Source organism: Phacochoerus africanus, chromosome 7, assembly GCF_016906955.1.
Source record: "Phacochoerus africanus isolate WHEZ1 chromosome 7, ROS_Pafr_v1, whole genome shotgun sequence".
Taxonomy (NCBI): Eukaryota; Metazoa; Chordata; class Mammalia; order Artiodactyla; family Suidae; genus Phacochoerus; species Phacochoerus africanus.
In genome coordinates this window covers 75,564,671-75,592,232 of record NC_062550.1, presented here as the reverse complement: position 1 = coordinate 75,592,232, position 27,562 = coordinate 75,564,671, and the positions used below count along the sequence as shown (strand labels likewise).

The following is a 27,562-nucleotide window of genomic DNA, read 5'->3' as shown; positions in this document are numbered from 1 at the left end:
AGACATGTAATCTTAACGGCTCTGGGCTTGGACTAAATGTGACTAAAAGCTTCCCCAGCTGAGTAAGAAGAGCAGGAAGAGAAGACAAAGCTAATTCAAATGAAGGAATGTTAATAAATACTAGTTGTGAAAAAGCAACAATTAGAACCCATATCCTGTGTTTATCTTTTATACCTTTCACGTTACACAATAATTTGAAAAACTGTTTAAGGTTACGTGCTGTGTAACTGCCATCTTTCAAAACACAGTCAACATCAAGCACAAGCACAAAAGCAAACCTTCAACACATTCCTCTCATCTCTACTACCCATTTCAATATGAAGGTAAGAAGATAAGATAATTTCATGTCATTCATGTATCAATGACATGAAATTACATTGCAAAAATGTTTCAATTTCCAAACACCTTATGTTTTTCTTTTTACTCTTAGAATTATGCTCAAAATACTGAAACTCTACCTGGTCCAATATTATATATTCAACACAAATTCATGAATATACCTTACCTTCCCTCAAAGAGATGGTTTAGCATTTTACAGCCACTTTCAGCCACTTCAGGAGAATGTATATGCTTCTGCATTAACTCCAGTACATTCAGATATATTCCTTTGGACAACAGGATTTTTCTGAAATTAACTATAAGATTTTTAAAATGTTACTTGTATAAATGAAAGCACAAAGCACATTCTCATAATCTTACAATAAGACACCTACTATTAAGATAACCTAAATTCATAGGAAAGTATACACAACTACATATTAAATTTATATTTCATTGACAGCTTAAAGATTGTTAAACTCTTTATTCACCAGGAGTTCCCACCATGGTATAGTGGGTTAAAAATCTGACTGTAGGGACTTCTCATCGTGGCTCAGTGGTAATGAACCCAACTGGGATCCATAAGGCTGTGAGTTCAATCCTTGGCCTCGATCAGTGGGTTAAGGATCCGGCATGGCTGTGAGCTGTGATGTAGGTCGCAGACTCAGCTTGGATCCCATGTTGCTGTGGCTGTGGTGTAGGCCAGCAGCTGCAGCTCTGATTGGACCCCTAGCCTGGGAACTTCCATATGCCACAGGTGCAGCCCTAAAAAAGCAAAAAAAAAAAAAAAAGAGAGAGAGAGAGAGAATCAGACTGTGGAGGCTTGGGTCACTGAGGAGGTGCAGGTTCCATCCCCGCCCCAGCACAGTAGGTTAAGGATCTGGCTTTGCCACAGCTACAGCATAGACTACAGTTGTGGCTTGTATTCAATCTCTGGCCCAGGAACTTCTGCATGCCGTGAGGGAAGCCATTAAAAATGAGTTAAATAAATAAATAAAATAGGCCATTTCTACTTTCTTCACATTTATTAACCATTTGTTGAGGTTTTAAAGTTTCATTCACAGAGCAAACTGGTGGAATGAAATCACCATCTAAGTGAAAGGAGTATTTCTGCAGAAATAGGTTTTAACATAATGCCCTCCAAAATAAGAATGAAAGTTAAGTTTCATTCTAATATTTAAAACAACTTCATAAAATAACTATTTATATAGAGCTAAGACTCACAATGAGCTGGGAAGAAGTTAAAAATGCATGGAGATATTGACCATGACCATCCTCCCGGTTCTTGTGGGAATGGAGGAGGAGGGGTGGGGCCGGGGGCCAGAACCAGGCTGGGATGCCTTCAGCCTTAGGCCACCTTCTCCACTGACCACAGTGGACTGAACAAACATTATCATTTCTATGTGTGCCAGCATGAGGAAAGAGAGGAAAAGTGCCAGTAGAGACCATAAGTAATTACATACTTTCACGGAATAATGCCAAAGCTTAAGAAACACATAGACTGCTTTACAACTGATTTCACATTATAACTGGAAAACTAACAGAATAATTTTCCTCTTCACAATAAACTTTCTTCACTAAATGCAAATCCAATGTCTTAAAGTTACCATATAAATATCAATTATCTTGAAGTGGTTATTTAAATATAAATTCTAACATTATATACTGTATTTCAACACTTTGAAGCTGGCAGGAAATGACAAAGTTTTAACTTAAGTACTGTTCTGAAGAAATAAGTTACCAATCTCGAATTGGAAAAAAAAAAGATCAAAAACTCATAAATAAGTGGAAATGGTACATGCAATCTAAATCCCTGACAAAATCTAAAAACTCACATCTTTTAAAGACATCTTGATAATTAGAAAGATACATGTACTCCAGTGTTCATTGCAGCACTATATACAATAGCCAAGATGTGGAAACAACCTAAAGGTCCATTGACAGAGGAGTGGATCAAGAAGATGTGGTACATATACACAATGGAATATTACTCAGCCATTAAAAGGAAAGAAATAGCAGCATTTGCAGCAACATGGATGGACCTAGAAATTATCATGCTAAGTAAAGCTAGTCAGACAGTGAGATACCAACATCATATGCTATCACTAACATGTGGAATCTAAGAAAAGGACACAATGAACTTCTTTGCAGAGCAGATACTGACTCACAGACTTCAAAAAACTTGTTTTCCAAAGAATACAGGTTGGAGGGTGGGGAATGGGCTGGTGATTGGGATGGAAATGCTATAAAACTGGGTCGTGATGATCATTGTACAGCTATAAATGTAATAAAATTCATTGAGTAATTAAAACAAACAAAAAACCCAAAGTTTTAATAATGCCTCCAAAAATGGCTAAATTCTAACCAAGGAAATAATTTATATGACAGAAGCTACTCTGGACCAGTAGTTCTCACACTTCAGAGTACAAGAGAATCCTCTGAATGACTTTTTAAAATAGATTGCTGGGTCCCAACTACAAGCTTTCTGATTTATTAGGTCTTCATGGCACCCTAGAACTTACACTTTTAACAAGTTCCCAAATGCTGTTGCTGGTCCAGAGACAACAATTTTAACAACCACTGTCCTGGACATTAACCCAATTGGAGGCTTGAAAGTTAAGAACAGAAATTCCATCATATAGTTGACGTTGGAGAAGAACTCACATTATGGAGTCACTTTAGAGTGATCCCAGGCCTCACTTAGTGGGTTAAGGATCCAGCACTGCCACAAGCTGCAGCGTAGGTTGCAGATGCGGCTCAGATCCCACGTTGCTGTGGCTGTGGTGTAGGGCAGCAGCTGCAGCTCAGATTCAACCCCTAGCCTCGGAACTTCCACATGCCACAGGTACAGCCCTAAAAAAGAAATTTTTCAAAAAAAAAAAGATAATTTCAGCAATCAAAAAAAGCAGCATGGCTGAGGACCCCAACCTATCCCGGATAAAGGTTTGGGTCACTCCAGAGCGAAGAGCAACTGAAGTTCTTCTGGCTGAGAGCAAGGGGAATATGGAATGAAGAGATGAAAACTATAGCTACTAACTATACTATTATTAACATACACATGCAACTATCACCCGGTGACCAATTATAGAAATAAGTACTGTAGCTGCATTGGCTAGGTCACTCCATGACTATTTGTCTATTGCATATGCCTATTTGTATAACATGATCCTTCTCTTAAAAAAAAAGTAATTTAAATCTCACAAAATCATGGTTGTTCTGTTGACATATCAAAGATTTCCAGGGAGCTAAGAACTACAGCAGCAACAAAATGCTGTCGGTACAGGGTAAGGTTTGTCTCCTCTCTAAGGTACCTCGCATAAGAGCAGCAAAGCCCAGTGCTCACTTTCAGGAGCAAGACCCCATCCAGCCTCTACACAGGGCAGGATGGGAGACTCAAGAAGAGCAGCTTCCCTTTCCGCCACTCCCGCTCTGACTCATTATCCCCCGAGGGCAACCCTGTCTGTCCCTCTGGGCTCTTGCCAGCCCAAGCCTTTTATAATGGCTGCTTCAGTGCCATCAGAGAGATGAACTGAAAAAGGAGGAAAACAAAGAAGTGATTTTCCTCTTGATTTGACTAAAATAATAGCAGAACGAAACAAGCCTGAGAAGGTTTCGTCATTCTTTTCACTCTACCCAGGTTCTCTCCTAAACGCTAGTGCTAATATGGTCTTTTCTCCAAGCTTTCAGTATTCTTCTCTATTTTTCTCCCTCCAAAAATATCCTTCAAGAGCTGCCAAGTCCCAATGCTTTTATGATGAGTTTTCTCCCAAGATTTTCTGGCAGTTATTTCCTGTTTATGGGGGCAGGAATCAGAGCAGCCTGAGCCTCAGTTTTAAACCTCAAGAGTTCTTCCAAAGGTATAATGGCCATTTTTCTCTCCTTAATAATGCAAAGCTATAAGATTTACATGTAAAGAACTACTTTTTTTAAAAAAATTTAAAATGGACAACTTTAGCAGATTTTATAGTGGTGACTATTTCTCCACCCATTGCCTTCCTAAGAAAGTAAAAAGAATGGTCTATAAAGGAAAATGAGAGAAAAAGTGATAATTTGACGATTATTAGAGGTACCGAAAAAATACCACTGGACACAAGCTAAAAGTTCATCAATAAGAAAATGGACCACAAAATAGGATACAGCATACCTTGCAAAACTACAAAACCATTAACAATAATGTATCAGATCTACAGATTTACATATTGTCGTTACAATATGTTGCTTTTATAATTTAAAAAATAACCACAAAACGTGTTTCTATTTAGTCAAAAATATGGTGTACCTCTTACCGTTTTGTTCTAACAGAGTTGACAATGCATTTGCAGACGCCTGGAAGACTTCTTTCGATGAAGAGTGCATCAGCATGGACAGCATCACTTCCCTGTGGGCTGGGAACCTTTCAAAAATTCAACCACAATATTAATAGTAATATCTAGAATAATTCGCTCAGACAGTCATTTACAGTTATCTGATCGCTCTCACAACAAATAAAGGTACATAAACAATGCCACCTCTACTCACAAGGGAGAATTATAGTTCAACAACTTAATATTTAAAAGTTAGATTCAAATCCATTAACTACTAATAAATTACTATTTCTGTGTCTTCAAAGTACATAAGCAGTAGAGGGAGAAAAAAAAAATGTCTGAGCAGACAAATTAGAGGTACTAAGAGTAAAAAGATTACGTGGGTAAAAGAAGATAACGTAAAAAAGAAAGGAAAAATTAAAAATCATAAAGGAGCAGCATGGAGTTCCCGTTGTGGCACAGTGGAAACAAATCCGACTAGGAACCATGAGGTTGCAGGTTCGATCCCTGGCCTCGCTCAGTGGGTTAAGGATCCGGCATTGCCGTGAGCTGTGGTGTAGGTTGCAGGCGTGGCTCAGATCTGGCATTGCTATAGCTGTGATGTAGGCCGGCAGCTATAGCTCTGATTAGACCCCTAGCCTGGGAAAATCCATATGCCGTGAGTGCGACTCTGAAAGGACAAAAGACACACACACCAAAAAAAAAAAAAAGAGCAGCATGACTTTTTTTCAATGTAGAGCATTAAATATGTTTTAATGATATATTTATTGTAATGATCTGAAGGATTTTGAGGAATTAGTATACTACGAACGAATATTTATAAATTGTAATGTGAACCAACTTTACCCTAATTTCTTTAAAAGCTTGCTCACTATGGATTGGAATGCTAGTTTAACCTATGTTTTTCACAAATCACTGTTTCCTTCCAAAAATGTGTCATTAATTGCCTTCTGCTTGACAGTAGATCCCTATGCAAACAAGCTATCAGGATTTGAGATGCAAAATATTACTATTTAAGTTTCCAAGGGAAGTCATTCAAACTTTAAAATCCAGAGGCTATACAGAGCAAACAGGTACAAATATAAGCAGCTGCTCATGGACATGAACCAACTCTGACATACACAAGACTCCTGGTTACAGTGTGTATCTTGGGGAGAGAGAGCTGGTCTTGCCAGTTGTTTAAATGGGATGCCCAGAGAAAGCATCTCAAGAGCTATCAGCTCAAAAAAATAACCCTCTCAAGAGAAGACAGGTCAACACTGCTGCATCAAGTGGGGAAATCACTACAGGAGGCTTCTAACCACATCTAATTCCTGATATCGGCTAGAAACCACAATACAAAAGGTTACAGATGACTCTGTGATTTATCACTTGAGATACACTGACATGGCATTTTTAAACAATCAAGCCAGAAAATGGAAAGGTTTCTTTCTTGATGATTCATAATTTACTGAATGACCCTTGATTCTAAATCCCTCAGTAATAAATCTCATACACGCCACCTTTTACTAACTATTGAAGGCAACGGAATCAAAATATTATATATCCACAATTATTTTGTGGTAACGGTTTAAACATAAATGCCTGTTATATCAAAATATTTCAAACAATAAACGTTGCAATTATGGTATTTCAGGTGGACGGCTTAAACATATAACTGAAATTTTCTATCACATAAAATGAAAACTACTAACTGGCCATCTTCATCTCCAATCTTCTCATGTAAACTGTTCTGGTACATAAGGAGATTGTTTAGGGCCCAGCATGCAGCCTCCTGAATTAGGGGAAGAAGAAAACGAAAACTGTCAAAAAATAAGTTATTGAACAAACAATTTGAACGACTATGCAATTTACAAAAGAATCCAACCTGCACGTGCTTGTTCTTCCTATGCCACGTTAATGCTTTGTAACAGGCTTCCAGCCAAAACAATTTATCTTCTTCCTCATCATCATTTTCTTGATTCTCATTCTTTTCCTCTAAGTCTTGATTTAAGAAAATGGTCTCAGCTTGAAAAAAAAAAAAATGTAATTACATGGCTTACTTACAGTTTGAATGACCAACTCTAAGTCCATGTTTTGAAACATTATTAACAGAGTGAGGTATTCTTTAGTAGTGGCCTTGGTTAATTTAGAGACCTTTTTAATATCTTCATCATACCGTTACCCCATCTAGATAAATTATCAAATGAAAAAGAGGATACCAAACAAAACTAATAGACTATAGGAAGATAAATTAAGAAACAATGGCCCAATAATAAAGCTAAATCAAGGATGTTATTTCCTGATAGCTGAACGAGGGAAAATGTACTTATCACAACTGATAGTTCCCTTGAAAGTATCCTCTATTGATAAATGAGGTAGCATTAGGATAGAAAAGGCATTTAAGGCTTCCTTCTCTACAAATGACACTCTTGTTATAATACTATCTTGTTTATATGTAAACATTCATCAGTTTCACCTTTAAGAATTCCCTTTTTAGTAAAATTACTTACTGAGGAGAGCTAAAGAGCTGAGTGCTGCGATTTGCAGGACTGCATTCTCGGAATACTGCTGTACAGCTCTCACCACAAATGCATGCACCTCGTTTAATACCAGGATATTAAAAAAATTACCTAAAAGTTAAGTGAGATATTAGTGGAATTCTCATCCATGGAACTTAAATTAGCTTTAATTATATTATATTAATTTAAAGCCACAAATTTCGGTAATGATGACTATTTTGAATGACATTGAAACACATATTTACTTTAATTAAAATAGTTTAATAAGATTTCATCAAGTTTTGAAAATTTATGTCATGCACTCATTCAATTACCTTATTTAGACAATGTAATTGACCGGGCAAAAAAAAAAAAAAATTACATGTCTGGGTTTTATTAACTTTGTGTTCTTGGACTCCATCTCATGTCATCATCATATAAAAACAATAAGGGGTCTGTTATACATGGCACCACAATATTCCGTGTACAAAAGCTTAATTTTCCTGCCTCCTAAAAGATGGGGGGAAACCTCTCTTGTCATTAAATGATTTTACTGACATGCTTCTTTCACTTAGAGAATACTGCTCTGAAAAGCCACTGGCAACTCATCAGTATTTGATCTTCTATTATAATCTTAGAGGAAAATTCTAAGAGAATTTTTTAAAAACAATTATGGGTACGATGTTTTATCATATATTAAAAAATTAATATCATTTATATTCCATTTATCCTGATAATATGGAAAATTAGAATTACATAGGCAGCTTTTCTAGTAGTAAGCCACTTTGTACTCCTGTGACAAATTCAACTTGGTCATTTATTAGATTTTTTTATACATTTCTAAAAAAAAAAAAAGCCTTCTTTATTTTCAGATCTGCCAGGTAATTTTTAACTGCCTATTACTCATTTTCTCCGCCTGCCCCCTCTTTATTTGTTCTCTTATTCTAATTTTTATTTCTTTAATCACTAATGCATAGCCGTCTTGTGCTCTATATCTGATAATTCCAATATATGAAGCTCTTGAGCATTTAAACCTTGTGCTCCTGTGCTCACTACCTGTCTGTCATGGTGTCTTGTTTTCCTGTTTGCTTGTGAGTTTCTCTTTGGTTGAGTTTAATCTCCGAGACTCCTGAGGACCTAAACACCTCCTCCAGAGATGTTTACTAGGAGCCAGCGCACAGGACTGATCTGGGAGCATTTAGAATCTTGCTAAGGTCGAAGCTTAAAGTGGTAGACTGGTTAAGTTACCCTACTTTGGAGAGAATACAAGGTTAGTCTGTTGATGATAGTGACCCATACTCTCCCACATAGCTCCTCTGGCTTGTATCCATTTGCTTTCAGCTCACAGTTCTTATTTCAACTCCTTGTTGAGGCTCCCTCTACCTACTCAGTACATATCTTGGAGATTTTCTTGGTGTTTTTCTAAGCAGAACAATGCACTAAAAAGTAAACTGTTGGTGAATAATAAAATAGGACCCACATTTTCTATATGTCATGCTTATTCTTTTGTATGTATCAACTATGTATATAAAAATAATATTTTAAATATAGCATTAAAAATAAGATTTCTTGGGGAGTTCCTGTTACTGCTTGGCAAGTTAAGAACCCATCTATTAGGATGAGGGTTCCATCCCTGGCTTCACTCAGTAGATTAAAGGAGCTGGTGTTGTTGTGAGTTGCAGTGTAGGTTGCAGATGTGGCTCGGAGCTGGTGTGGCTGTGGCATAGGCCAGCAAGTGCAGCTCTGATTCAACCAACCCCTAGCCCAGGAATTTCCATATGCTCCACGTGTGGCCATTAAAAAATAAATAAATAAAAAATAAGACTTCTCTTATATTGCACACATTCATTCTTCCCACCCCTTTAAAAAATTCCACCTGAACCTGGCAGAACAGTTTGCTGCTTTACAATATTTCCATCAAATTTATGTCAATATGCTACTTATCCATCAACACACAATACATCTATGCTATATATACTTACATCATATAGACTGTGATAATAAAATAACCAAGAATTATAACTTACCTAATGTAAGCCTATGGAGCAAGCAACAACTCACTTCTTGAATTTTCTCATTGACAGGGAATGCTTTCATGGCTTCTACCACAATATTATAACACCTGACATTGCCACTCATGAGGACTTCAACATTACTGCCTAAATTTAAAGAAATCATAATTACCAGTAATGTAATAATTTCCCCCTTTGAAATATGCACAAAAAGATACCTTACATAGATTTTTATAATATGGCAATATAATGGCTACATTTCCAAATTTAAATATCATGTTCTGTCAAATATCTATAAAAAATTACTATGATGTTCACTGCTAATATAATACGATTTAGGACTCATCTCTAACATTAAGGACAGTTGCTTTATTCCTATTTTTTGGCTTGAAGACTTCAAGGGAGAACTGAGAGTGTTTTTATATAAGTCAAAATATATAGTCTTAGCTATAGGCATTCAAATAAATGAACTTGGGACCTGTTTCCTAATGAGGCCCTATTCTATTGGATAATGGCTTTTAAATGTTCCCTTTTCTCAAAACCGACAGAAAGAAAATCAAGATTATATCACATAATAGAAAAGCTAAAATCAGCTATGATTTATTTCCTATTCATTCCAAAGGGTAGCAGAAAGTAGCCAGGGTGAAAGGTGGCAAAACCAAGCTTCCTGAAGGCTCTGAGACAAACAGGGGAAAGAATGGATGAAGGGGAGAAGACAGACATAATATTAAAATATATGACTAAGAAATAAACATAGGGGAACCATAAAGGAAGGAAAGAATCCACTGGAAAAGGCAATCAATAGAGTATGTGAACCCACATAGAGAAAAATAGAATAATTTACATGTCTGAATGAAATGCTGACTATTCCTAAAACAGACAAAAAGAAGGTGTTTGCAAAACATATTTCTTTCTTTCTTGGCACAAACTAACCAACTGTTTTCCCCAAAATATATTCTTAATGTTTAAGTTTTATTTTAAAAAAACGCTAAATACGGAAAACACATCGTAATGAAAGGAAATGGCCTCTTTAAACAATTACCTGCTTTTACTCAGAACTGCAGATATTTGCTCTAGACTCAAAGGCAAAGTTTAAAACAGTTGGTTTTGTTTTTCTTTTTTTTTTGATTGTTAGTTACTGCTTTCTTTGACCTTTTCATTATGAATCAGCACATTTACACTGGAGTTATGTCAGAGGTGGGTGGAAACGAATGAATTTCAAAACAGCAAGACTAAAATAAATAAATAACTATAACCAAGGAAAAGTAAAATGAAGAATATATTCAGTTTGTGGGCAACGGGTGACTCAGAGAAGTTTAAATGTCCATTTTCTATTATTGCTCAGCACCATCTACTTTTACGTGTTCAATTTTTCAGGAATAAGAAAATGATGGATTTTAAAAGTATCTCAAAGAAAGGCATTTTCACAAGGGGATTTTTTTTTTACTGAAGTCTCACGTCTGTAGATGTCCCTGTCTGAAACCATATATGGATATTACATATAATATACTACATATGTATAAAATACTTGTGTATGTAATAATACCACCAATGTTTTTACAAAATTTGTTACATGGCATTACCAGGTACTATTATACATTTTTCACATTTTTTAACCCATTTAATCCTCACAACTTCCATATGTGAAGACAAAAATACGTATTTTTTTTTTGCTTTATTTTTTGCTTTTTTAGGGTCGTACCCACAACATATGGAGGTTCCCAGGCTAGAGGTCAAATCGGAGCTACAGCTGCTGGCCTATACCACAGTCACAGCAACTCAGGACCGAGCCATGTGTGCAACCTACAGCACAGCTCACAGCAACGCTGGATCCTTAACCCACTGAGGGAGGCCAGGGATGGAACCCACAACCTCATGGTTCCTAGTCGGATGCATTTCCACTGCTCTATGACAGGAACTCCAAGATGAAAATATTATCAAATAAATGCACGTGTAAATGCTGCATAAGCCCACACAGGTAATACACAAAACACAAAATGTTCACGTGCACTTAGAAAACAGAAGAAAAATCTGAAGCATTATCTTATTCCACTAACAATCAGTGGTAGCACGTGTAGCAAATTAACTTCTCCTTACTTGTACTTTGTTTGATCAAAAAAAAAAGGGGCTAGATTTCAAAGCACCACCAAAATACTGAACAAGAATCACAATAAAGTTCAAACTCTTCTCTGTGGCTTTTTAGGCCCTTTAGAATCTAGTTACCTTTCCAGCTGCATCCACAGACTCTTCTGAAGCCCTTCCCCCACCTCCACTGAAGGACGCATAAGCAGATGCTCAGAGCTCTGCGTGTGCACACACTTATAAACCACACAGTTTATAGAGCTGCTTTTATCTTCTTGAATGCACTATGCTCTCTCACTATGATCTCTCACTCCAGATCTTTACACTTACAATGCCTACTGCCTGGGACCCTTGCCTGCACTTTCTACTTCACCTCATACCTCCCTGTACACAAAGCTCTCCTCCTAATTTCAAGTCTCTGCTTAGAGATCTTGCCTCACTCTCCACTGTTCTCACAACCCTAGGTACTTCTGACAACACTTGCCTTGCAATACTTTGTAATCACCTCTGTAGCTTGTGTGGTACTATGGTTACGGGGGCTGAAAAGGCAAAGAAACATGTTTATGTTTTCTGCTACTGTTTCTCCAGCACGAGGCCCAGAACCCCCAGCAGTACAGCATCAGTAAATAAAAATTAATTAGATGAATAAATAAATGAATGGGTTTAGTGTCTGCAAGTTTCTAAGCAATAAGAATATTTTTGAAACACACTCAGAAAGATACACGGCAATTTTTCAGATTCAAAAAAGAAATCCTGTATACAGGCTACTTACAAGGAATTGCTAGGGAATGTAAACAGTGCAATACATGAAGCACAATTTCCTCTTCATCTTTAAACTTCTTTAATGCACTCAGCAAGATCACGTAATCTTTGTTCTCAACAAATTCAGTCAGTTGCTCCTCTGAAACTAAAAAATGAAAGACAAAATACTGAAAAAGCTTAAACATGCTATAAAAGTTTAATTAATATCCATGATAGTTATATAAGACACAGTAGGAGAAGTTCCCATAGTGGCTCAGTGGTTAATGAACCTGACTAGTAACCATGAGGTTGCAGGTTTGATCCCTGGCCTCACTCAGTGGGTTAAGGATCTGGGGTCGCTATGAGCTGTGGTGTAGGTTGCAGACAAGGCTTGGATTCCACATTGCTGTGGCTGTAGCATAGGCCAGCAGCTATAGCTCTGATTGGTCCCCTAGCCTGGGAACCTCCATATGCCGTGGGTGCAGCCCTAAAAAGGCAAAAGACAAAAAAAAAAAATTTCACAGTAGAGACAATGGATGTACACTAAGAATGACATTTTAGCAAAAAGCCCATGCTAAGAATTTTATAATGGGTAAATAATCTATTGAGATTAAAATAATTTTGTTTTAACCCATATTAGTTACTCCATGTTTTAAAATGTAGTGACCATGTAGTGATCAAACAGTTCTCAGAAAAACAAAATTATTTAGTTTCATTTGAAAGATTCTAGAGAAAACTAATCAATGACTAATGAAGAATAAAGAAGTGAACGGGAGTTCCTATTGTGGCTCAGTGATTAACGAATCCGACTAGGAACCGTGAGGTTGCCAGTTCGATCCCTGGCCTTGCTCAGTGGGTGAAGGATCCAGCGTTGCCATGAGCTGTGGTATAGGTAGCAGATGTGGATCAGGATCCCACATTGCTGTGGCTCTGGTGCAGGCTGGCAGCTGTAGCTCCAATTAGACTCCTAGCCTGGGAATCTACATACGCCGCCAGCGTGGCCATTAAAAAGACAAAAAAAAAAATCTTAAAAAACAAAGTGAACATATTACAATACTTAAAAAGGAGTGGTTAAAGGGTCAGCTCAGCTAAATGCATCAGTTCAAGAGGAATGAACTTCAGCAAATGACAAGTAATTTAACTTTGAAATACTCTATCTTAACGGTCTTGATTTCATCAGCGATCAAAAACTCTAATTATTAACCTTCCTAATTAAAGTCTTTTGATCAAGCCAGTAAGTTTCATTTGGAATCATTTTATTGGGTGGCAACCTCAAAAACATGTATAAAAATCTGATTTATCTAGCCTGAGAATGACACTGACATAAATGTTAGAAGATGGAGCACTCTTCGTGATCAACATTAGTTTTTTGTCTTTCAACTTTAAACCAATAGTCTATATGATACAATGTGAAATTGATTGGGCTCTTCTAATAAATGAGGAATATCACCAAACACTCTTATTTTATGAAAGAGCTTCCACAGCATAGTTTCAAATTTTTAAAAATCAACTTTACAGGTACCTCTGAATCCTGGAGAACTTGATAGTCTTGAAAACTTCAGAAATATTTCTACCCTCCACTTACAATCAAAATGATGTCGGCACTGATCTTTCTATTGAATATGCTCTTTTTAATATTCCCTGGTGCTTCTCCAAATGTCCTAGATGAATCCCACAATGCTGGTGAGAGAGTAAGCCCTTCTTTCATGAATAAGAATGTGCCCCTGAACTGCAGCAAAGAAAAAGATTACAGGCCCTCAAGGCAACAGTTGCTCAAACTCTACTCTGCCCAATTCTTATCAAAAGGTTACTTGCAAGATATCACATTTATAGAAGACAGCCTGAGAGACATGCAGTTCCTCGGTTCCCCTCCTCCGCCAACTCTGATGGTCAGGGAGCTGGGGCCCAGGCCCATGCTATTCTGCCTCTTGATTCAGTCTCTTTCACTGAAACACACTTTGTATTCCTTGCAAAAGGAGTATATTTTTTCATCTCATCCAAGCTCAAGGATTTTCTCAGGTCTTCCATGAGACCGACTGCTTCTTCTGATAAATGGGTTTGCTTTTACCTCAAGTAACTTTGTAACCAATGATGTTTACCTCTTTTCTTTGCCTGATTGGAAGCAAAGAACCATATTTCTGGTCCATTCCTTTGCAAAGATAAAGGACCTGAAGTAAGCAGTAAATTGAACCTAGCTTCTTACCATTTTCCCTTCACCTATTCCCTCATTCATTTCTTTTCCCTCTAATGTATCATAAATATCTAGGAGTTCTCGATGTGGCTCAGTGGTTAACGAATCCAACTAGGAACGATGAGGTTGCGGGTTCGATCCTTGGCCTTGCTTAGTGGGTTGAGGATCTGGCGTTGCCGTGAGCAGTGGTGTAGGTCGAAACACGGCTTGGATCCTGCATTGCTGTGGCTCTGGCGTAGACCAGCGGCTACAGCTCCAATTTGACCCCTAGCCTGGGAACCTCCATATACCACGGGTGTGGCCCTAGAAAAAACAAACAAAAAAAAGTATAAATATCTATAAGCTATGTGAAGTCCTTCTGGAATAAAACAGGGAATTAAATATAGTATAAGGTGACCTAACCCATTCCTGGAGCTGCCAGAAACTAGAGCAGTAAATTGATAGGGACGTAGGGCCCACATAAGTCATTCTTAACCTAAACCCTTGGCACTCTTGGCTGTCATAATGACACAAAATGTGCTCTCAAAAACCATGGCATATTGAACTGGAACGGAGATAACTGGCTGTGTGCCCTCAGGCGGGTTGCTCATTTCACCTCTCTGATCCATTTCCTCATCAGGAAGGACTAAAGGTTCCAACCACCTATAAAATTATATGCTAATCTCTGTCATCAATCTCAGTGCCATGGGATAAAAGACCTATTAGTCTTTTTCCTAAGGAATACTTTGTAAACCACCTGGGTCTTTATACAGAGCTTTTAGCAATTTAAAATCTCTGGTGATGATTCAACATCATAAACCCAAATTTAATCTACGCCTCGTTTCACAGTTTTTCTTTCTGAACACCTACATATCTGGTTTGCAAAGTGAACCTATGCCTTCTTACGCAATGGAAGAAAGTCTATTACAAGGGCATAAGTTATAATCCACAAATGAAATTCATTCTGCAAAAATGAGCCATGTTTCTGAATTAACACCCTTATTTCTCCTTGAATGACAACTCCCACTTTTAATAAATCGTACGCTTTTAGATATTTTATTATCATAATTACATTCAAATTTTCCCTATATAAGCCCTTTTTTCTTATATAAACATCAAAATAAAGAATTAGATATTTTTAAATACCTCTCTCAAACAGCACATGTAAAGCTTTGCATCCAAGTTTCTGGACTTCATCATTGGCTGAAAATGTGCGCATGGCATCAAAAATTAACAAGAAAATATCGCTTTCTTCATCCAGTATCAGCAAAGTGATTTTACCTATTTTGAAGAGAACAATATGCTCCAAGTAAACAGCTGCTTTAATATGTAATGTGTTCATTTTTACGGGAAGACTATGAATGGTTTGTTGGACTTTTCCTTTTGACGAACTACTTAATTACCCCACATGTTATGAGACCTGTCACACACTATGGTCCTTCTAAATAAGATAAATTCCCTGTATATTTATTATAACTCTCTGATTCCCAATCAATATCCACGGCTAAGACCTCTTGCCCCAACTCCCAAAACACTTCTAACTGCCTCCTAGACAAGGCCATCTGAATACTGCATAGCCATCCACCCAGCGCACTCCAGTTTCCTATCTCCATCAAAGACACCACATCCAATAGTTGCCAGAGAACCACCCAGGCATCTTCCTTCTTTCATCCTCCCTCTCTCTTCTCATTCTCTGTCCAACAAAAGAACTAACTCGTAACCAAGGCCTTCGTGTCTGTCTTCTAAATAACTTAAAAATTCCTTTCGAACAAGGCCCCTCCATTTCTATTATGGTCAGGACCTCACCATCTCTCACCTGGAATAGAGACAAAATTGCCAAATTGCTCTGCTTGCCCAAATCCCAACCTATCTAGTTTATCCCCTGCATTACATTTCTAAAACACAAATGATCTTGTAAATCCCTTGCTGAAACCTTCTGAGGCCTTCTTGCACTCCTCAGTCAGACAAACCAGACTCTTCACAGATCACATGCCTCATCAGCCTCCTATCCCTGCATTGCTGACTCCAAATATGCTAAACTCCTTGCTCACCACAAATTAGCTCCTTTACTATCCCGGTGCCCTTGAACTAGCTGTATGGAATGTCCATGCCCTTTTCTTTCCTCTTCTTCTTCTTTTTTTTTTTTTTGTGTGTGTGTGTGTGTGGCTTCACCTGCAGCATATGGAAGTTCCCAGGCCAGGAGTCAAATTAGAGATACAGCTGAGACCTATGCCACAGGCATGCCAGTGCAGGATCTGAGCCACATCTGCAACCTATGCCAGCTTGTGGCAAAGCCAGATCCTTAACCCACCCAGCAAGGCCAGGGATTAAATCTGCATCCTCACAGAGACAACATCGGGTCCCTAACCTGCTGAGCCACCATGGGAACACACACCCTTGTCCTGTTCTACACCAAATATATTTCTACCTTAACTCAAGAAATAACACAAACGACACTTATTCTGCCAACAAAATCTGCAGTACAGAGATAGGAGTGGTAGTCAGAGCAAACACTTGCACAACACATACCGTGTCAGACCCAGGTTTAAGTAATTCACTCTAACACATGGAAACCCACCACCACTCCACAAGGTAGGTGCAATCCTTGACTTAAAAGATGAGAAAACTAAGGCACAGAGGTGACCCAGTGACTTTGCCCAAAGTCTAACAAATAAGAGGCAGAGCTGGATTAAAATTTAGGCAGGTCACGTCTGTGCTCGTAACTCCTACAAATGTGCTTAGCTGCTCTTTGTGTTTCTACAGTGGTTTTCTTGAGATCTCTGTTAGAGTACCTCTCTCAAATTGAAATTATTTCTTTAAGTGCTTTTTATCTCTTTGCCTGTGCCGCCCAATTCTACGGCCACTAAGCAACATGGCTACTTTAAACTCAAATTTAAATTAATTAAAATTAAATGAAACTAAAATTCAGTTTCTCACATTCCAAATATTCACTAGTCACGGATGGCTCCTAGCCATGACTTTGAACATACGCAACATTCCCCTCATTGTAAAAGCTACATTGGACAGTGGGGCTGGGCGGTGACTTCGTTGTAGGAACTTCGCCTCCCAGTCTGAGAGTTCTAGCAGCTAGCACAGCAGTTAGTGTGCATTAACCATTAAATCAATTAACAAATAAGACAAACAACAAAAGTGATTCATAAGTCAGCCTCTACTAGGCATCCGAAATGAACTTTTAAACACAATTCAAACTTTCCTAAAAGCTCAAAATTCTTAATGTTTTATGGAAGAAATTAATTACAGTCTTTTCAAAACACATGTCAAACTTTCTAATTGTCTGCACGCTGCTGACTTCAACATAGTCATGTTGGGAGATTTTTCAGATTCATAAACCTCCTGTCCACTGCCAAGTGGAGAATAAATCCTCCCCCTGCCCAAAACAAAACAACAACAACAACAACAACAACAAAAAAGTTTCCCAAGGATGTTTAAAATAAATCATGTTTAAGACCAGTTAATACCTCCCATTATATATGTTAACAAAAGGCTCCAGTGAAGGGACGACTACCTTCTGGCCTTTCCTATCCCTCTTCATTCATCCTCTGATCGCCATCCTCTTTCTTCTTCTCTCTTTCTTCTATTGGGTCTTCATCACTTAGCAGGACTAATGAGGGCATTTAAAATCTTCCCCCCTACACATCCAGCCCCTCTGCAACCTGCAGGTGCTGTTCTCTGACCTAAAGCATCCTTCGCACTTTGGAGGAAATCCTCCCTATCTTTCACCATTAGCTGCCCTGTAAGCAGCCTTTCTTCTCAGCGCCTTAAATCACAGCAAGTACCAATCACAGCAATGTCACGACTACTGCACCACAGCAACAGTCTTTGTTTCCAGGTCCATTATTCTCTAGGCAGAAGTTTACTCAGGGAAAGAACCTGACACGTGAAATCAGAACCTGGTTCTACTCCTTATTGGCTGAGGCAATCTCTCGGTTTCTAGGTTTCTAGGTGTTCCTCAAACACCCAGAAAGTGTTCTGAGGATTATGCTTTTAAAAGGCTGTTTTGAGGGTTATGCTTTTAAAAGCTTGTTTTGAGGAAGATGCTTTTAAAAGCATGTGGAGTATTTGTAAAGTACTGAACATGTAAAGTCTGGCATCTAGCAAGCACTCAAGAAGTAATGCTATATATTTTTAAATATTACTACTGTCATACTCTAGAATATATATTATAGAAAACACCCTAGAGATGAACAGAGAACAATATAGTAGTGACAAGCATACATCCGGCCAAGAAACTAACAGGAATGTGAGATGTGGAACTAGATTTGGGGAGCAAAGCTGGGGCTAGAAATTAGATTTGGGAGTGATATATATAAGGTGATGTTTAAGGCCAATGTTTGGTGGGACTTTTGAGAGACAAAGTGTAGATAAAAGAAATAAAGACATATACAAAGAATTCTGAAAATCATTGATCCTGAGGTGATATTATGCTATACTTAAAAAAATTAAAAACATATTTAGTAAATGGCTTAAAGTATTTTTGAATGTGAGTCAATATTAAAAATATGTGTGTACATATTACCTGAAGTTAGGAGAAGGTCTAAGGCCTTCAATCCAACTGTTGACAGGCTGACACTGGCATTATGAACTGTGAGCATTTTAAGAATCAGTCTGTAATTTAAAAAAAAAATCAAGATAAAGCGAAATATCATACTTAGATGCTTGCTCTTTTACATACTGTTTTTCACTCACCCTATTTTTATTCATCTCATTGTAATCCATTCCCTGTATTGAAGCTACTGTATTTTTTTCTTCCTATAAATCTGAGTCAGGCTTATAACAAATAACAGGGAATTAGTATAAGTCTCAATAGAAAAGTTGTAACTTTTTCCTCTAATATTCAAATTCAATTATTAATCATGTCACTCAATACTACATCCAAGATAAATACCAAGGTATATGTACCAAGAGATCAAGCCCATTTTATATAATATAAACTTGTGAATTATATGTTATGCAGATTAATGCATTAAATTATAGAGAGATGTAATTAAAGTGTTGGTTTGTATATATAAATGAAGAGCCATCTGAATTTTTAAATTTTTACTACTTTTGAAAAAGAAATTGATGTTTTTATTTTATTTTATTTATTTATTTTTGTCTTTTTGCCTTTTCTAGGGCCACTCCCATGGCATACAGAGGTTCCCAGGCTAGGAGTCTAATCAGAGCTGTAGCCGCCAGCCTACACCACAGCCACAGCAATGTGGGATCCAAGCCTTGTCTGCAACCTACACCACAGCTCACAGCAACGCTGGATCCTTAACCCACTGAGCAAGGCCAGGGATCGAACCCGCAACCTCATGGTTCCTAGTCGGTTTCGTTAACCACTGAGCCATGATGAGAACTCCAAAATTGATATTTTATAATAGAAAATGAATCTAGTATCAATAGTATTTAATTGCTTCAACTTCACTAAATTTGAGTCCCTGAATCATCAATCCTAAAATATACGATCTTTAATCCATTCCTACCCAGGAATAACAGTCTGGCTGTTAGAAGAAGAGAGAGCCTGATGGCAACCATGGTTCACCTAGATTCAAGAAACTTGGCATGTGGTCGGTCTCCAGCTGGTGAGCTGAGGAATTGAGAGACCTTGCCCTTCCATGCTGTCAATTCTCCTCCTACCTATGCTGCCCCTCCTCTCCTTGTTCCATACCCACTATACCTGACTTTATCACTGCACAAGATATTTCTCCTTTAGTACGATGAGCCTTTGGTGGGGGAGTCCTAAAATATAGGGAGATGTGTTTTATAGCAACTTTTTGCTAGGAGTGGTCTAGTATGCTCCACTGGAGAAAGTGTGTCCTTCTTGCTCACACTACTGCTGGCCTAAAGGAGGGGTGTAATAAATATCTGATGAACAGAGGATGAATGAATGGCAGATGAGCGACCAAATAAATGAGTGAAGGAGACTCCCTATAGAGGCATTCATGTTATGTAATGTTTGTTTAATTAAACAAATATTTGGTTTGTACTCAAATATGACTAGATGAGTTTTCCAGTGCTCTCTAAAGTTATAGATTCCTAATCTTTGGTGAAATTCTCATCCAAACCAAGGGACACATCACATTGCAATTACTAGTGGAAAGTATAATTTGCCTAATTCCTCCTTAAATGCTGTATTCTTTCCAAGTGAATCACAGAATTTCATAGATTAGTTTGGAGATGAGAACATAGATTCATCGGAAATAGCCTCTTTTCAAAGCACACCCCTGAGAAGCTGGAAATTGAAGAAGAGCAATGTGTATTTATCAAAGATTGAAAAGTGTATTAAGCACAGATATGCTCCCCTATGAACAAACAGCTCTTATTTGTTTAAATCTGAAGCCACAGTGGACACTAATAAACAATGCAAAAATGTAAAATTTAGTTTTGCATTATGCTTGTCACAAGCAATATGTCTTTGGAAGCAATATGCATTCACTTCTCTGCGGTAAAGAAAAGTCACCTTAGTATAAAGAACACCTAAAGTTGAGGACAGAAGATATTTTCTTAAATGTCAGGAGACAAAGTTATCCCAAAAAGATTTTCGTGGAAACCCATTTTTCTTCAGAAATTTTTTTCTTAAACAATTACAGCTAAAGAAGCAGTCTCATTTAAAAAGTCATTATGGTGCAAACTGCAATAACATAGCTTTTAAAGAGCTATGAAGATTTGGCTGCAGATGTGCTGAAAGATAATTTCTTCTTTTTTTCTTCATTTCGAAAGCTGTAGTTTAAGCTCATTAAATATATATGTATGAATATACATAAATGTACTTTTAAAGACAGTAAAGTATAAACTTCTAAATTACTATTTATAGAACTAAAACTTCAGTTCCCATATTTTTGTTTTGAAGAACTAGTGGTTTGTATCAATTCTACTACTAAAAGATGAAAAAAAAATTTCTTCTTTGTTTGAATTCATAAGCAGTCATCAACAATCTACAACTTAACCAATTGTATAACTGTATCATCATACTATTAATATAGTAACACCTAACATTTTACCTCAAATGTTAGTTTTGCAATTCAATTGTTTACTATACTTCTGGGCTGAAAGCTCTCTATAAATAAGAATCATTGATTCAAGGAATACAATATGTATTTTAAGGGATTTTTACCAGACTGGCTTAGAATGCAAATATAATGTATCAAGGGGAGGGTTATCATATGTATAGATAAATATTTAATGCAGTTTGTTTTTACACATCTGTCATACTTACTGGTGAATCCCAAGGGCTTCCCAATCATGTCCAATATCCTGGGGTCCCATTAAGCTTTGCATTGTATTTGGACAGATTTCTATTAATTTGCATAAAAGTGACCAACCCACCTAAAAACAAGAAGGGCAAATATTCACATTTAAAAAAAAATCATAGTGGAACACATTCAGCCAAATCTCTTCATTCTTAATAGAATAGATGACTACATTATTTAAAAAAAATTTTTTTGTCTTTTTAGGGCCACACCCTAAATATGAGCTGATGAGATCTAGACATCACAAATGTCCCTCAGCTCTCTCACATTTCCAAATGAAGTAGGGTCTTAACTGATGCATGTTAAATATATCTTCATTCAGTTCATGTATACATGATGCCACTTGAATGAGTTGCTCTTTACTTCTGAAAAAAAACACCATTTTTTTAAATATGATATTTTAATTCTAAACTAGAGATTAAATTGAACTCACTCTGCCTGCTTTATATTCCTCTCTAAATTTAAGGACTTTTTGATTCTTTCTACATATTACAGAACTACCCGTAATATGGTCAGAAAAAGAAAAACCAAAGGAAATAGAAAATGCATATATATACATGAAAATCTAGAGACTAATGAAAAAGTGCCTAAATATGATGTGTGATAAATACCCATATAATATGAATCCTGAAAGGAGGATTCACTGTCAGTTCGAACTACTCAGGGAAGAATACAAAACAGAAAAGTAGGATTTGAGCCAGATTTAGAAAGTAAATTTGGTCACTCAAAATGGGGAACCGGAACCTTCTAATAATACTGATGAGCTGGGAGAAAAGAAAGCAAGATGCTAAATGGTGTGGAGGCTGCTGGGGAGAGTCTTATTACTAAATGAGCCTGGATGTGAGAGTGGAGTTGAATGACACGGATAATTAAATGACCAGGTGAGAAATTTTTATGCAGCCAATAAGGAATAATGGCATAAGTCTCCTATATGTATAACGGAATAAACAAGGGGTATTTAACAAGATGAAAGTGATTACACAAGATCTCTTTACAACAGTATTTCTAGGAGTTCCCACCATGGTGGTGTGGAAATGAATCCAACTAGGAACCATGAGGTTGCAGTTTCCATCCCTGGCCTTGCTTAGTGGGCTAAGGATCCAGTGGGCATTGCCCTGAGCTGTGGTGTAGGTCACAGATGCAGCTCGGATCTGGCGTTGCTGTGGCTGTGGCGTAGGCCAGCAGCTGTAGCTCCGATTAGACCCCTAGCCTAGGAACCTCCACATGTCATGGGTGCGGCTCTAAAAAGGCAAAAGACAAAAGACCAAAAAAAAAAAAAAAAAGGTATTTCTAGATCTTTTCTGGATTAAGCAATGGAATAAACAATGGGTATTTAACAAGATGAAAGTGATTAGAGAAGATCTCTTTACAATAGTATTTCTAGATCTTTTCTGGATTAAACATGAATTGCTTTATGCTGTCACTACTTCCTCTTGCTTGATTTCAAATTCCTTGAAAAGGAAGTAGTTTCCGACTGCTATTTTTACCTGTATTTAAGTAGGACAACCTCCTCCACATAAGCTGAATAGATATTGACAATCCAGATGTCATGGAAACCAGCTGTTTTTGTGCTTTCATAAAATACATCAAGACTATTTTCCCCTGGTATTTTTAAAAATAACATTCGGAACACCTTCTGGTGGGAAATAAATCACACCTCACATAGGATGCTATACTCATCACTGTACCTGCATGGCTGACTCAAGAAGAAAACCTGTTTCGGTTGGTGAAATAGCAGCATCAGTAATTGCTCTGCAAAAAGATTGAGGCAACTGAGCTTCTACAACTAAATAGAAACGCTGGCAGCAAAGCAGAGGTAACAATTGATCCATTAATGTATCAATTAAAAGCTTTTTTTCCAAAGAGAAAAGGTTCCCATCTTGCACAGTTTTAACAGAATTATTAAATTAGTAGCTTCACTTTATTATAGTTATTCTGTAAATTCAAGTATCTAATTAATGCACAACGGGAAAGAGTCCAGGGGTTAGAGAAAATTTTACTTTCATATATTTCATTCACTTACTTCAAAGGTTGAAACTGTGTGGATAAAGAGAAGTAATGTAAAATTGAGGAACACAGAGAAATAATCAGATGACTGGCAAGAAAAGAAATGTATAAGACAGCCAGCCTAACTACCAATTCTCTAAAGACTGTCCTTTATTAAGGAGAATTAATAAAATATGAAAGAGCATTGAAAATAAAAATTCAGAGGCTGGAATGTCATGCTAAATGAATTCTGAAAACAAACCTTACAATTTGCTTTTGAAGGTTCTTTACTACGTTGATTCCTTAAATTTATCGAGTGCTTTTAATTCAGCACTTCCAACTGATTCAACATTACAAAGCATTAAAGGACATCTATACAAACTACACCAATATCATGAAGAAATCTGAAGGAAAAAATCCACTTTCTTTCAAGTGAAGTATTAAAATACCAGTAGAGATCTCACTTGCCATCCCTTTGATAAGATCAATGATAATTTAAATTGATTCTGTCACTGTGCAGAGTATTTGTACCAATCCATTGTACTTTTTGTTTTGTTGTGTGTGTGTGTGTGTTTTCTTTTACGGCCAAGATATGAAAGGTTCCTGGCTAGGTGTCAAATTGCACCACAGCCACCGCAACGCCAGATCCAAGCCACGTCTGTGACCTGCACTGCAGCGTACATCAACGCTGGATCCTTACCCCACTAAGTGAGACTAGGAATTGAACCTGCATGCTCACAGAGACAATGTCAGGTCATTAACCCACTGAGCTACATCAGGAACTCCCCACAATGCTTTTTTACTAGTGTGAAAAGTTTGTGAATTCAGCAGCTAATATGTGACAGAAAGAGATTTTGAAGGCATGTGGAGCCTTGAAGCCATGACTCTGTCAACTAGCTCTGTAATCCTAAATCAGCTACTTACTCTGAGGAACAAATATTCAGTGAGATTTCTGAGAGGGTAGTGAGCCCTGAGAGAATCAAATGATATAATATACATAATCCCCTTTGGAGATTAATATACTCATGGTGCTGTAACCGATAATTCTAGTCCATAAAATTACCAAATCAAAAGACAATTCCTTATTTTTCTTACACAATTGGTCTCTGCTACCTACTGGGCAAGGATATTGAATGACATTCATAACTACTCCAAGCAAACACGTCCAGGCCTAGACAGTTTTAAATGAAGAAGAATTAGGTGGTGGGTATATTCCAGGTTCCCCTGGATTCACACGTCTAGCTCCGCCTCCTCTGGTCTGTGCAGACCAAAGCACCCCCAGGCCCAGTTGTTCTCAGTTGGACCCAGCAGAGGAGACTCTACCAAGAACAGAAGCCAAGGAAGGGACTGCCAGACAAGGTACTTTTGACACCAAAGCAGAGACAGGTAAGAAGGGATGATGTGGGTGGAGAGCAGCAAGCACAGTAAAGCCATCACTGAAAAGTGACTCCTATTTCACAGGCAAAATCCAGACATTAGCTGCCAAAAAGGACAGTGTCTTTATTATGCCTCTATCTTTTTGTGATTTTATTTGCTAACAGCCTGAAAAATGAATCATCAGATGAGAGCTATTTCAGCTGAAGAAAAACTAAAGCAACCGTTTATCTGAGTTATAAAAATCTTTACATAAAAGAAGCTAGGTATATGGTTACCCAGACAAGACATAGCTGGACAGATACACATAAAGTAGATAGATATAGATTTAGAGATCCAGATAATTCTTAACATCTGTCTAACCTCTCAAGTAGATATTAAGAAACACTGCACCTCCACAAAGTTCAAAGTTCAATCATCTTTCCCTTCAGGACTTAGTGCAAATGAAAAAAACTGATTTTAGTTCCCCAAATCTGAAAATCTACAAAGGAAGTTAACCTTAGGCAGTACTTCTGTTTTGACTGTTAAGACATCCTTAATTATCATCTTAAGGCTCCTTTTTAAATAAATATATCTAAGACATTGAACAATTTTCTGGGTTTCCTACAGTGCAGATTCTAAAAGTTTCACTGTTATATTCATTTTATATGAAAACAGTTAAGAAGTATAAATTTAAATTCATAGAGGAATCCTAAAATATCACTTTCTTTAGCTAATACTACAATTAAAGAAGGTTAGAAAGCTATCTTCAAGTTAAAAAAAAAAAACCTTAAACCTATAAGTTTGCCAGTAACTTCATTTTATTAATTTAATTATTATTAATTCTATTACTGTTCATTATTCCTCTTTCCCAAACTATTCACAATGGTGTCACCTCTAGGACACAAACATTGGGAAGATTCTTAGAATAATTTGATCTAAACACTGATGAACTCATCTAGCCATTAACAGAACGAAACCTTAACCTATTATTAGTCCCCTCCCACCACCATCCATATTGTGCCAATCAACTGTATAAAGTTGCTTCTTAAAGACAGACACCTAGGAGCACACTGTAGGCCCTTTTACGCCCTTAACATTTGATAATGATTTGACAATGCTTCCATCTTAAAATCACAGTCAGTGGATTGTCAAGCCAAATCTCAGAAATAACCCAGAACTCTGGGTATAGAATACTGACAGAAAAACATCTATTTCCAAAGAGAAGGGGGAACGGGCAAAATGAAAACAACTCCTTTACCTGCTGCACACTAGCGACTCTCATATACGAGTCCAAGACGATCAACAGAGGCACGTGGACATTTTTGTCTTGAAATAACCTGGAGGCTGGAAAAGAAGGGGGTTAGGGGAAAAAAAGCAAAGTCACGATTCATGGCACCCCTTTTAAGTCTGAACAGGGGGGAGAAAGCAAAAGAAGTGAGGACAAGACCTTCCTAAAATTGTCGGGTCCTTTCTGTCTCAAGGAACAGAGAGTTTGCGGCTTCTCGAGAGTCCAGGTTTGTGGTGCCGCAAAGTTCAGGGGAAGAAAGTTTGCAAAAAAAGGGGGGGTGAGGGGGAACCGGGGTAAAGGAACCGCTTCCCTGCAAACCCATTACCGTGGTCGGCGTAAGTGAACACCAGCATATCCTCCAGGATTTGGACCAGCGTCTCTATCTGTTTTCCTTCTTGGACATTTTTCAGCCTGACTATCAGTTTCTTCAGAGCTTCCTCGTCCTCCTCCTCGCACCCCTGGCAGCTGCCACTGGCCATGACCGACCCAGCTCCGAACGGGCCGCCCCTCCCGCACGAAGGCCGGCCGCTCCGGGAAGGGGGCGAGCGCCGCTCAGCATCTGCGGCCAGCGTTCCCCGCCGGCCCCATAGGTCCCCACGCCCGTTTAAGGGCAGGCGGCGGCTCCCCGCCCCGCGCCGCCCTCCCGCGCCCTCACGCCGAGCCCTCCTCCGCTTCCTCCTCCCTGACCCAGGGCCAAAACTCAGCTCCGGGGCCTGCAAGACCTACGGCCGGGGCGGGGCGCAGCGGAGAAAGCAGCGGCCGGCCGGGACCTGGCGGGAGCCGGCTGGGCCCGGGCGAACGTGGCGGTGGCCCCCGCGCCGGCTGAGACGGGATCCCCGGCGGGCGCGGGCTCCCGGGACCGGATCCCGCTCGCGGCGGCGTCGCCGCGGCCCGGAGTCGCACAGGAAGAAAGGGCCTCAGCGGACTCTGCCGAGGACCCAGGCCCCGGGCGCTGCAGCGGCAGGTAGCGCGTCCCCCCGGCCCGACCCGCCAGCCTGGGCGCTCGCAGCCCCGCGGAAGGTCTGGGAAGTAAGCAGAAGAAAAATAAAAGCTGCCGCGGATCTCCAAATCTAAGAAGAGAATCGGGGCGTTGGGAAGAGAGGACGCCGCCCCGTTGGCCCCTTTTAGGAAAACGTTCTCCTTAGAGGTCCCCCTATAGGAATGAGTAATTTCCCCCCAAGGGGAATGGAGAGAGAGTTAACCACCAAAATGTACCCAGTAAAATGCTTTTGTATGGTTGTGGTTGTTGGTAGGGGAAGAAATTTTTATATATATATATATATATATATTCCTGTGGGTTATTTGAAGCTCTGTAGGTCAAAAGGCCACTAAAATAAACTTTTGAAAATTTGAGTTTACGCTAGGAAAGATCTTAAATATTGGGGCACGCCAAAAAGTAATCAGTTCTCGGCGAAACTAAAAGTAAAGAAAAACACAGGGGTAAATGAAATGAAAAGGTAGAATGCAGAAAAGTTGAGCGATAGCAAACCTCCCATTGTTTATATTCAAAACTACTGAAGTTTTTGAGGTTTGGTTTGTTTTCTAAGTACCATCGCAATGTGTTTTTCAGGA

General features: G+C 38.4%; 1 protein-coding gene across 5 annotated transcripts in view; it reads right to left on the bottom strand.

Annotated features, from left to right (window-relative positions):
- The window catches only part of LRRK2 (leucine rich repeat kinase 2), a 149,670-nt gene extending 123,051 nt beyond the window's left edge, over nucleotides 1–26,619 (bottom strand). For 2 of the 5 annotated variants that reach the window (XR_007135912.1, XM_047787969.1), the window contains exons 1-12: nucleotides 26,316–26,618; nucleotides 25,961–26,046; nucleotides 21,327–21,436; nucleotides 18,645–18,733; nucleotides 15,254–15,388; nucleotides 11,969–12,103; nucleotides 9,130–9,261; nucleotides 7,115–7,234; nucleotides 6,490–6,629; nucleotides 6,317–6,396; nucleotides 4,605–4,711; nucleotides 506–635 (exon numbers count right to left, since the gene is read on the bottom strand). Coding sequence is in view for 4 of the 5 variants with exons in the window: in XM_047787969.1 (XP_047643925.1) it covers nucleotides 506–635; nucleotides 4,605–4,711; nucleotides 6,317–6,396; nucleotides 6,490–6,629; nucleotides 7,115–7,234; nucleotides 9,130–9,261; nucleotides 11,969–12,103; nucleotides 15,254–15,388; nucleotides 18,645–18,733; nucleotides 21,327–21,436; nucleotides 25,961–26,046; nucleotides 26,316–26,469 (1,418 nt within the window). In the remaining variant the exon portion in view is untranslated. Of the gene's footprint in view, nucleotides 1–505; nucleotides 636–2,982; nucleotides 3,003–4,604; nucleotides 4,712–6,316; nucleotides 6,397–6,489; nucleotides 6,630–7,114; nucleotides 7,235–9,125; nucleotides 9,262–11,968; nucleotides 12,104–15,253; nucleotides 15,389–18,644; nucleotides 18,734–21,326; nucleotides 21,437–25,960; nucleotides 26,047–26,315 lie in introns of those variants that run through there. The other 3 variants (XM_047787971.1, XM_047787970.1, XM_047787972.1) reach the window with 3 other exon arrangements.
- Between the last annotated feature and the right edge of the window lie 943 nt (nucleotides 26,620–27,562).